Below are 12,328 nucleotides of genomic sequence, written 5' to 3'. Positions count from 1 at the left end.
GGATCTCGGCGCCTTTTCCAAGCGGTAATGGCCTGCACGGTAGGCCATCCTGTCCCCCCTTAAACCCCGTTCCATTATCTGCCACATGCCCGATGCTTTTCCATGTGAATTCACATCTTAAATATGTGCTTAGTGCTCTCCTTGATAATCTTGATTGAAAAAATATAAAACTCAAAGCATTGCATTTGGCCACCACCATTGGTAAGTGGGGGAAAAGTGGGATTTTGGTGGCATTGTTAACAAAAGCTGACTGCCGAGTGAGAGGAGGGATTGGTGGTGGGTTTAGAATAAGTCTGCTGGTTATTCAAAAGAAGGGGCGATGGGCTGATAAGATCACCAAAAAAATATTAGTTTTGCAAATCTGGGGAGGCCAAAGAGGACCATGGATGGGTGATTAGCTTAGAATAACACAAAAGGTGTGCATATCCAGGCCATGACACGTCAGACCCAGGTTAGGTGTTGGTAGTGGGATAGGACAAGCCCTAGCTTTTTAGCTTTGGCCGTTTTTAATACAAAAAAATATATGTTTTCATATGTTTGCAGCAGAGTATCTCCTCTCCTCAGAGTGGAAAAGGAAGCATGGAGTATCTCCTTTTGAGTTTTGATATGAGGTAAAGTGTGGTCTTGGCAGGTGCCATGTGGACCAGTACTCAATAGTGGTTGGGTTGGAGCTGTCAAGCTGATAGCCTGCAACCCCCCTTTGTGGCTACCTGCATTAATACGATATCATTGCAGTGTAATGCAGATGAGAACTAGAGATCTATAACTTGTAGTGTGGATTCATTTAAATGACCAAACAAAAACCTAAACTGATACGTTTCTAGGCCCTTCTGATTGCGCATTCCTACAAAATTTCTATGAAGTGGCTCAATCTATGTGGAATATGATGAGAAATTTGAACTTGCTAGGCTAGATCTCTTGGAAACAATTTTTGTGCGCTGTTAGAGCAAACATCTTTCGAGGTCAATAGTGTTGTTTGTATTCTTATAGAATTGCGCTGCATTGCCACTCCTATATAGTTGCCATGTTTTTCTTCTTCGATTTCCCACACTTCAGAGTGGCAATGGTTTTGGTTCTAGAGAAAATGGACATAAATAGCAAATTTGTCAGTGTCCATACTACGTACTGGTTACATTTTTTATGTGTATAAATCCTGCATTCCAAATAGGCTCATACCATCCTGAGGATGGTAATTTGCTCCCAAATACTGCAGGGACGAGGAGAAACCCATCTAGCATGTCTGCAAAATCATAAAATAAAACCTCACTCATGAAATTCGCCTGCAAATTCATGAAGGTAGACCCACCTGGAAAATAGGATCATATAAGACCCATTTTAAGAAAGTATCACATGCAGAATCGGAGCTCCTCAGTTGTAAAAAAGAAGAGAGAGAACAGTACTTCGAGCTATGCCAGAATTTTATTATCTACCTAAAGAGTCATGAAGTGAAGCATTTAACGGAAATTCTGCATAGTGAATATGCCCACGCATTTTTCACAATTAATAAAAATTTGACCGGGTGTTTGACGAGTGCCTGAAGCCTTGTGAAGAGGTAGTAGTAGTAGTAGTGGTAAAAGACATGGTGTTTGAAATGATCGCTGCCCGTTCTGGAACCGCGAGACCAGGATGGAGCAAAGCAGTAAAAAAGAAAGAGGCGGTAAAAAGAAGCGTTGCAAAGAAAGAAAGGGAAAGCCTGGGCGGATTTTCACCGACGCCGTGGTGTGTTGCTGAGATATACTGACACGGAATCTGTATGGGGCGGATGGGAGTCCAAGATGCGCAACGCCGGCTTTAATCAGGCTCCAATTGCCGAGGAAAATCCGCTTTCCCGCGCACACACAACCCGACCCGTTACGTGTTTTACTACTATACCAAAGGAGATGAGATGAAAGCCTCTCTGCCCCCCGTCTCCAATCTCGAGGAAAATTCTCTGGCTCTGATCAGGTACCGCTGCTTTGCTCTTTGGAGCAGCCTCCTGCTCTCTTGCTTTGCCTTCAGAAACGGCTATCAGATCATCGAAGGAAAATCGAAATAGCACTAAAATCGCACACAATTATTAGAGACCTTGAACGCTGAAGAAATCTGGATTCATTTCTGGACCGCCGAAGGGATGTATATTTTTTGTTTTTGTTTTTGTTTTTGTTTTCTAGAGGAGTTTTGAGTGTTTCTATGGAAGAGGGATCAGGGGAGAGATGCGGCACGCCCAAGAGGGCCATATAATTAGCGAACTTACGCAAACCCACGAGGAATATCCGCGGGCGATCTCCAGGATCGAGAGCTCACGCCCTGGCTCAGGGGGAATGTCTCTTGAGCATAGCGCTCGCGGAAATATTGAAAGGAGGAGGGCAGCAGGGAAAAGATAAAGGAAAAGGGATTCCTTTAGCCACCGCTGCTGCTGAATTTTCCAGTTGTTTTCTCTGTCTGTGCGTGGCGCGCGCGACAAAGGAAAAAGATGCAGCTTGTATTCTACCGATAGAAAAACAGGTAAAGAAGAAAAAAAAGATAAGTAAAGCCTCGAATCTGCTAAAGCATGTGCGGAAAGCTTCCAGTTAGTTGCGTCCGCAAACTAGTGTGTAGTGGTCCGTTTTTTTTTTTAAGTTAAACTACGGTACTGATTCTAACTGGGAATGTGCACAGCACACTCTGATGATCGGGTATTTCTGATAATCCTCGCTAGCTCCAAATAGCTTCTGAATTTTAATTACTGACAAAAGTAATGTGTGTAGCATGTTTAGATGGGTAGTTTCGCCAGATTCTATGGGTGCTGGACTGTTTTTTTGTCTGTAAAATTTATGCGAAATTCGAGTGAAATCCCTGCATCCTGAATGGTTTACTGTTGTTGGCGGAGGACACGAAAAATGCCGGAATCGGATTGGATGAGCCGGCACGGAGTTGAAGTGTTTTCTTTCTTTCTTTTCTGCAAAATCCCTGCGCTCTGAAGACGGATGATTTAACTGCTGTTGTAGGTGGGGGAGATGAGATGAACAAAAACTATGGCGGACGGCCGGGAATGGGTTGGATGAGGCCGCACGGAGCTTTCCTTTTCGAAATTTAATAGCACGCGCGCGCGGTTGGTTCGATCGGTCGACCGAGTTTTTTTCCTTTTGCTTCTGCCTTCTTTAAAGAAGAAGCGACACTACAGCTCGTCGACCCAAAAAGCACGGCCCTCCTTGTGCTTGCCGATGCCCGGCCACTAGCTATCGGAAATTAAGCTAAGCGAGCGGCACCGGCACCGGCGCTCCGGCCATGGCCTCTCGCGCCCTCCCACCTTCCCCATGCTAGCCACATGCCCCACCACCTAGGCCTTCTTCCTCACTCCACTCTACTAGTCCACGTACGTACCCTTCAACCAACGGCTGCAGGGTAGAGAGAGGGATAGGTAGGTAGACACGTACGTACTTGTGGGTAGGTGCCGATGGTGACGGCGCGGGAGGCGAGGGAGGCGGCGGCGGCGGCCATGGACGCGAGCAAGTACGTGCGCTACACGCCGGAGCAGGTGGAGGCGCTGGAGCGGCTCTACTACGAGTGCCCCAAGCCGAGCTCGCTGCGGCGGCAGCAGCTGGTCCGGGAGTGCGCCGTGCTGGCCAGCGTCGACCCCAAGCAGATCAAGGTGTGGTTCCAGAACCGCCGCTGCCGGGAGAAGCAGCGCAAGGAGTCCGGCCGCCTGCAGTCGCTCAACCGCAAGCTCGCCGCCATGAACAAGCTGCTCATGGAGGAGAACGACCGCCTCCAGAAGCAGGTCTCCCACCTCGTCTACGAGAACGGTTACTACCGCCAGCAGACGCACAGCGTACGCCCTCCTCCACCTCCCCCGTCCCCGGCGACGATGATGAGCCCACCTCCCTTGTTGCCGCCGCCGCGAGCTCACGCCTTTACTCCTCCTCCTCCTGTTCTCCCGTTGCCGTTGCAGGCGGGGCTGGCCACCACGGACACGAGCTGCGAGTCGGTCGTCACCAGCGGCCAGCAGAACGGCGTCGTCGTCGTGCCGCCGCCTCCGCCCCGCGATGCCAGCCCTGCTGGGTACGTTACTTGTGTTCGGTCCTTGCAGGAGGCCATGTTCATCTCTTTGCTTTTGTTTTCTTTTCCTATATATGTATAGCAGCCAGCTAGTTTCTGTGTGATGTGTATGCATGTATGGATTTTCAGTACTGCTTGTTTCCTGCAGATTGATGTCCATCGCGGAGGAGACATTAACGGAGTTTCTGTCCAAGGCCACCGGAACCGCCGTCGAGTGGGTCCAAATGCCTGGGATGAAGGTCTCTTTCCTCTCAACTGAATTCCCATTAGTTTCCTCTTTCTGAACTCTCAACTTCTTGCATGGTGTGCTTAACCAACCATTCGTGTTGTCTGCAGCCTGGTCCGGATTCCATTGGAATCATCGCCATCTCGCATGGCTGCGCGGGTGTTGCTGCGCGAGCTTGCGGCCTCGTAGGCATGGAGCCTGCCAAAGTAAGCCCATTGCTTTCACCTTCTTTTTTTTGGACTATTTCCTTGCTTTCACTTCACTACATCTCTTCGCTTTTAACTTTGTTAAAATCAAAGAGTGTTCCTGACTGTTGCCGACTCAGGTTGCCGAAATCCTCAAGGATCGGCCACTGTGGCTGCGTGATTGCCGGTCTATGGAGGTAGTAAATGTGCTGCCTGCTGGCAGCAATGGCACGATTGAGCTGCTCTACATGCAGGTAGGAACAGCCTCGTTAACTCTCCCATGAGTCCATGGCAGACCTTAGCTGATATATACCCTGTCATGAACTTTACATTTTTTGCCATCTGTACGTAGCTCTATGCTCCGACGACATTAGCACCGGCTCGTGACTTCTGGTTGATGCGGTACACCTCCATTCTTGATGATGGAAGCCTAGTGGTGAGTTACTAATCATCAAATGTTCATGTCCAATTAGCATCATCATTGCGTGTTCATGTGTCAGCCACCTGACTGTTTGTTTTTGCTCTAAAGGTATGTGAAAGATCACTCAGTACCAAGCAAGGAGGCCCCAGCATGCCCCTTGTGCAGCCTTTTGTTAGAGGTGAGATGCTTCCCAGCGGGTTCTTGATCCGGCCTAGTGATGGTGGAGGTAGCGTGATTCACATCGTTGACCATTTGGACCTGGAGGTAATAACAATTCAGCAACAAATGACAAACTGTTTCTTTATCTAGTTCAACTATCACAGGAAACTAAGCAAGCTACTTTGCGTTCGTGCACAGCCTTGGAGTGTGCCTGAAGTTGTGAGGCCGCTGTATGAATCTTCTGCCATGGTGGCCCAGAAGATGTCGATGGCGGTACAATAACATGGACTATACTCTATTTTTTATCGCTCTTGATAACACTGAATGCTTAGGCATAAAACGTTAATCTTTGGAGTAACTCAATTTTGCAAATCCAGGCCTTGCGCTATCTCAGGCAAGTGGCTCATGAAGATACTCATTCTGTAATCACTGGATGGGGCAGACAGCCTGCAGCCTTGCGAGCTCTGAGCCAAAAGCTCACCAGGTTGGGCTCTTAAACAGCACACGCAGATTGTAGATGCTTCTTATCATGAATTTGTTTCAGTAAAAAGTGTAACTGATTCCGCACCTGTTTTCAGAGGTTTCAATGAAACTCTTGGTGGGCTTGCTGATGATGGATGGTCCGTGATTGAGAGCGATGGCGTAGATGATGTTTGTATCTCTGTTAATTCATCCCCGAGTAAATTGATGAGCTGCAATGCAACATTCAATGATGGACTACCCATGGTTAGTACTGGTGTTCTTTGTGCAAAGGCCTCGATGCTATTGCAGGTTAGTTTCATGCCACACTTTCAAGTTTTATTTCTGGAAAATGAATGTGATATTAACATCAACTCTGGTACTGATTTTGTAGGATGTCTCTCCACCGTCACTACTGCGGTTTTTGCGGGAGCATCGGTCCCAGTGGGCCGATAGCAGTTTAGATGCATTCTTTGCTTCCGCGCTGAAACCCAATTTCTGCAATTTACCTATGTCTCGTCTTGGAGGATTTAGTGGCCAGGTTATACTTCCTTTAGCGCACACGTTTGACCCTGAAGAAGTAAGCTGCTGGTCTTCGGTAAATTTTACAAAGCCCCGCTTCATAATGTCCTTCTGCTGCATGTTTTAACTGCGCAATTTATTATCCTCAGTTCTTGGAAGTTATCAAGATAGGAAATGCCAGTAACTATCAAGATACATTGATGCATCGTGATCTTTTCCTGTTGCAGGTAAGTTTTGCTTGTTAATGCCATTTTTACACTTATCTTCATTTTCACTTATTCAATAAGTTAATTTCACTACCTAACCAAACGAGATAACCTGATGCACATATTAATCAAGTTGCTCAACTGAGCTTTGGGAAAATCATTTGTTGTCTCCTTTGTAAAACTTGTGCTCTGGATTGAATTTGGCAGATGTACAACGGGATAGACGAGAACCCCATGGGCACTTGTTCAGAGCTTATCTTTGCACCCATAGACGCATCTTTCAGCGATGATTCTCCACTGCTGCCCTCCGGTTTCCGCATCATTCCGATCGACTCCCCTCTTGTAAGCAGATTTCACCCAAATATGAGACAACATCTCAGCTTGAGACCGTCAACTTAATCCTCCCTTGCCGCATGTATGTTTCGCAGGACACGTCTAGCCCGAACTGCACGTTGGACCTCGCGTCCACCCTCGAGGCTGGGACACCCGGAAGCAGGATGACCGGTCACTCCAGGAGTGGCTCGAAGGCTGTGATGACGATCGCGTTCCAGTTTGCCTTCGAGAGCCACCTGCAGGACAGCGTGGCGGCCATGGCGCGGCAGTACATGCGCAGCATCATCTCGTCGGTGCAGAGGATAGCGCTGGCGCTGTCGTCCTCGCACCTCGTGCCGCATGGAAGCTCTCGCCTCCTCCCCCCGGTTACTCCGGAGGCGGCCACGCTCTCCCGATGGATTGTCCAGAGCTACAGGTCTGTGGTCTTGCAGTGATCATAGTATATACCAGGGTGTATTTGGTTAGTAGTATGTGTTTTGTGCTGATGCTGCTGGGTTGATCGCGCAGATTTCACTTTGGGGCAGAGCTCATCAAAGCCGCAGACGCTGGCAGCGGCGAGTCGGCGCTCAAGGCCCTCTGGCACCATACCAGCGCCATCCTATGCTGCTCTCTCAAGGTACTGTTCCAGGGTTTTGCTCACCTTGAAGTTGAAGAGCTTCTTTCAGCACTATGGTCTGTTTGTTATCGCTGACTCGATCTATGGTGCTGTGACGGTGCAGGCGATGCCGGTGCTGACGTTCGCGAACCAGTCCGGGCTGGACATGCTGGAGACGACGCTGGCGGCGCTCCGGGAGATGACCATGGACAAGGTGCTGGACTGCGAGCAGGGGAGGAAGAGCCTCCTGTGCGCGGACCTGATGGCCAGCGTGGCGGAGCAGGGGTACGCGTGCGTCGAGGGCGGGACGTGCGCGTCGAGCATGGGCCGGCCGGCGTCGTACGGGAAGGCGGTGGCGTGGAAGGTGCTCGACGACGGTGGCGCCGGCGCCGCCCACTGCGTCTGCTTCGCCTTCATGGACTGGTCCTTCGTTTAGTCGAGGGCTCGATCATTTGCTTTTGTTGCCAAGTCTCGAGCATCGGACCTGAGTGCGTAGTAACTTCGTGGGACTGTTGGGTGCGCGGTACAATGTTTGGATCGATGGTGGTGTTCTGTACGGATTGATGGTGCGCCGAGATTGGTGATGCTGTTTGCTTGGTCTGTACCACTTACATTTCCTCCTTTTATCTTCTACTCTATCTATCTACAAGCAATGGGTACAACTTAGAAGCGGATACACATGCTCACACCACCACATGTACTACCAACTAATAGGAGAAGCTCCTTTCAAAAAAAAAAAACTAATAGGAGAAGCTGATGGAACTGGCTACCACACCTGTTTCAGTGGAAGCAAAAACGATCGAGGCTATCGGGGTTTGGGCTTATAATTGTGGATACAAGATTGATGCCCGTCCACGCGCACGCAGACGCCTTATAATGTTGTTGGTGGTGCGTGTGTGCTCGCGCGCAGCCGCTCGGAGCTGCGTGGTGTGCTTCTCGGTGCATATGAGGCGTTTGATCAAATGGCTACGAGTTGAAGCCAATGAAAATAAGCTAAATGGAGTAACACATCTTGTTGTGCAAAGATATATGTAGATCCGTCGTTTCAGTGCAGTTGTTGAGGTTTTCATGCTCATATTTATCGAGAAATTGTTTGAAACAACACGTGTTAACAATTTAAGATACAGTTTCAATCTAGGATAAGGGATGGATAAGGGGGCGCTTGCCACCTCCCTCCCCTCCGCGTGATTCACCGCGTTATATTTATATAACAATTAAATATGCATCACGAGTACCGCTGCTACCTCTTGAGCACTGCGTTGGTTTTCTTTTGAAGAGAAAAGGGTGATGCAGCAAAGTAGCGTAAGTATTTCCCTCGGTTTTTGAGAACCAAGGTATCAATCGAGTAGGAGGCTACGCGAGAGTCCCTCGCACCTGCACAAAACAAATAAATCCTCGCAACCAACGCGATAAGGGGTTGTCAATCCCTACACGGTCACTTACGAGAGTGATATCTGATAGATATGATAAGATAATATTTTTGGTATTTTTATGATAAAGATGCAAAGTAAAATAAAATCAATGAAAATAACTAAGTATTGGAAGATTAATATGATGAAGATAGACCCGGGGGCCATAGGTTTCACTAGTGGCTTCTCTCGAGAGCATAGGTATTTTACGGTGGGTGAATAAATTACTGTTGAGCAATTGACAGAATTGAGCATAGTTATGAGAATATCTAGGTATGATCATGTATATAGGCATCACGTCCAAGACAAGTAGACCGACTCCTGCCTGCATCTACTACTATTACTCCACACATCGACCGCTATCCAGCATGCATCTAGAGTATTAAGTTCATAAGAACAGAGTAACGCCTTAAGTAAGATGACATGATGTAGAGGGATAAACTCATGCAATATGATGAAAACCCCATCTAGTTATCCTCGATGGCAACAATACAATACGTGCCTTGCTGCCCCTACTGTCACTGGGAAAGGACACCGCAAGATTGAACCCAAAGCTAAGCACTTCTCCCATTGCAAGAAAGATCAATCTAGTAGGCCAAACCGAACTGATAATTCGAAGAGACCTGCAAAGATAACCAATCATACATAAAAGAATTCAGAGAAGATTCAAATATTGTTCATAGATAAACTTGATCATAAACCCATAATTCATCGGTCTCAACAAACACACCACAAAAGAAGATTACATCGAATAGATCTCCACAAGAGAGGGGGAGAACTTTGTATTGAGATCCAAAAAGAGAGAAGAAGCCATCTAGCTAATAACTATGGACACGTAGGTCTGAGGTAAACTACTCACACTTCATCGGAGAGGCTATGATGTTGATGTAGAAGCCCTCCGTGATCGATGCCCCCTCCGGCGGAGCTCCGGAACAGGTCCCAAGATGGGATCTCGTGGATACAGAAAGTTACGGCGGTGGAATTAGGGTTTTGGCTCCAGTTCTGATCGTTTGGGGGTACGAAGGTATATATATGAGGAAGAAGTACGTCGGTGGAGCAACAGGGGGCCCACGAGGGTGGAGGGCGCGCCTGGGGGGGGGGGTAGGCGCGCCCCCTACCTCGTGGCCTCCCTGTTGGTTGCTTAACGTAGGGTCCAAGTCTCCTGGATCATGTTCGGTGAGAAAATCATGTTCCCGAAGGTTTCATTTCCGTTTGATATTCCTTTTCTTCGAAACCCTAAAATAGGCAAAAAAACAGCAATCCTGGGCTGGGCCTCTGGTTAATAGGTTAGTCCCAAAAATAATATAAAAGTAGAAAATAAAGCACAATAATGTCCAAAACAGTAGATAATATAGCATGGAGCAATCAAAAATTATAGATACGTTGGAGACGTATCAAGCATCCCCAAGCTTAATTCCTGCTCGTCCTCGAGTAGGTAAATGATAAAAACAGAATTTTTGATGTGGAATGCTACTTGGCTTAATTGTGGCATGAATATTCAGATCCGAAAGATTCAAGATAAAAGTTTAATATTGACATAGAAATAATAACACTTCAAGCATACTAACTAAGCAATTATGTCTTCTCAAAATAACATGGCCAAAGAAAGTTCATCCCCACAAAATCATATAGTTTAGTCATGCTCCATTTTCGTCACACAAGAATGCTCTCATCATGCACAACCCCGATGACAAGCCAAGCAATTGTTTCATACTTTAGTAATCTCAAACTTTATAAACCTTCACGCAATACATGAGCGTGAGCCATGAATATAGCACTATGGGTGGAATAGAGTATAATGATAGGGGTTATGTGGAGAAGACAAAAAAGGAGAAAGTCTCACATCAACGAGGCTAATCAATGGGCTATGGAGATTCCCATCGATTGATGTTAATGCAAGGAGTAGGGATTGCCATGCAACGGATGCACTAGAGCAATAAATGTAAGAAAGCTCAACAAAAGAAACTAGTGGGGGTGCATCCAACTTGCTTGCTCACGAAGACCTAGGGCACTTGAGGAGGCCCATTGTTGGAATATACAAGCCAAGTTCTATCATGAAAAATTTCCACTAGTATATGAAAGTGACAAAACAAGAGACTCTCTATCATGAAGATCATGGTGCTACTTTGAAGCACAAGTGTGGAAAAAGGATAGTAGCACTGTCCCTTTTTTGGGCCTTCATTTTTTATTTGGCCTTTCTTTTTTTATTGGGACAATACTCTACTAAATGATGATCATCACACTTCTATTTATTTACAACTCAATGATTACAACTCGATACTAGAACAAGGTATGACTCTATATGAATGCCTCCGGCGGTGTACCTGGATATGCAATGAATCAAGTGTGACATGTATGAAAAATTATGAACGGTGGCTTTGCCACAAATACGATGTCAACTACATGATCATGCAAAGAAATATGACAATGATGAACATGTCATGATAAACATGATGGTGGAAAGTTGCATGGCAATATATCTCGGAATGGCTATGGAAATGCCATAATAGGTAGGTATGGTGGCTGTTTTGAGGAAGATATAAGGAGGTTTATGTGTGAAAGAGCGTATCATATCACGGGGTTTGGATGCACCGGCGAAGTTTGCACCAACTCTCGATGTGAGAAAGGGCAATGCACGGTACCGAAGAGGCTAGCAATGATGGAAGGGTGAGAGTGCGTATAATCCATGGACTCAACATTAGTCATAAAGAACTCACTTACTTATTGCAAAAATCTACAAGTCATCAAAAACCAAGCACTATGTGCATGCTCCTAGGGGGATAGATTGGTAGGAAAAGACCATCGCTCATCCCCGACCACCACTCATAAGGAAGACAATCAAAGAACACCTCATGTTTCAAATTTGTTACATAACGTTTACCATACGTGCATGCTACGGGACTTGCAAACTTCAACACAAGTATTTCTCAATTTCACAACTACTCAACTAGCACAACTTTAATATCATTACCTCCATATCTCAAAACAATCATCAAACATCAAACTTCTCTTAGTATTCAACACACTCATAAGAGAATTTATTATTAATCTTGTATAACTAGCATATTAGGATTATTTAAGCAAATTACCATGCTATTTAAGACTCTAAAAATAAGCTAAGTGAAGCATGAGAGATCAATAGTTTCTATAAAACAAATCCACCACCGTGCTCTAAAAGATATAAGTGAAGTACTAGAGCAAAACTATATAACTCAAAAGATATAAGTGAAGCACATAGAGTATTCTAATAATTTCCGAGTCATGTGTGTTTCTCTCAAAAGGTGTGTACAGCAAAGATGATTGTGGTAAACTAAAAAGCAAAGACTCAAATCATACAATACACTCCAAGCAAAACACATATCATGTGGTGAATAAAAATATAGCTCCAAGTAAAGTTACCGATAGAAGTAGACGAAAGTGGGGATGCCTTCCTGGGCATCCCCAAGCTTTGGCTTTTAGGTATCCTTAGATTATCTTGGGGGTGCCATGGGCATCCCCAAGCTTAGGCTCTTGCCACTCTTTGTTCCATAATCCATCAAATCTTTACCTAAAACTTGAAAACTTCACAACGCAAAACTTAAAGTAGAAAATCTCGTGAGCTCCGTTAGCGGAAGAAAACAAAAGACCACTTCAAGGTACTGTAATGAACTCATTCTTTATTTATATTGGTGTTAAACCTACTGTATTCCAACTTCTATATGGTTTATAAACTTTTTTACTAGCCATAGATTCATCAAAATAAGCAAACAACACACGAAAAACAGAATCCGTCTAAAACAGAACAGTCTATAGTAAT

General features: G+C 45.9%; 1 protein-coding gene across 2 annotated transcripts; it reads left to right on the top strand.

The window, feature by feature from the left end:
* Positions 1-121: 121 nt before the first annotated feature.
* Positions 122-7,754, top strand: LOC125543136 (homeobox-leucine zipper protein HOX29-like). 2 transcript variants are annotated; one of them, XM_048706386.1, is made up of 16 exons: positions 122-3,790; positions 3,911-4,020; positions 4,166-4,256; positions 4,354-4,449; positions 4,569-4,682; positions 4,781-4,864; positions 4,958-5,113; positions 5,207-5,281; positions 5,386-5,492; positions 5,587-5,779; positions 5,862-6,065; positions 6,139-6,216; positions 6,403-6,537; positions 6,624-6,943; positions 7,036-7,144; positions 7,248-7,754. In XM_048706386.1, exons 1-16 carry the CDS (start codon positions 3,416-3,418, stop codon positions 7,557-7,559), a joined length of 2,559 nt encoding a protein of 852 aa, XP_048562343.1. In that variant the 5' UTR covers positions 122-3,415; the 3' UTR covers positions 7,560-7,754. The 2 variants fall into 2 exon arrangements, with proteins under 2 accessions (XP_048562343.1, XP_048562344.1); XM_048706387.1 differs by having other exon boundaries at positions 2,688-3,790; positions 5,862-6,047.
* The last annotated feature ends 4,574 nt before the right edge of the window (positions 7,755-12,328 follow it).

The sequence above is a fragment of the Triticum urartu genome, chromosome 3, assembly GCF_003073215.2.
Source record: "Triticum urartu cultivar G1812 chromosome 3, Tu2.1, whole genome shotgun sequence".
NCBI lineage: Eukaryota > Viridiplantae > Streptophyta > Magnoliopsida > Poales > Poaceae > Triticum > Triticum urartu.
This window is presented reverse-complemented; position numbering and strand designations above follow the sequence as displayed.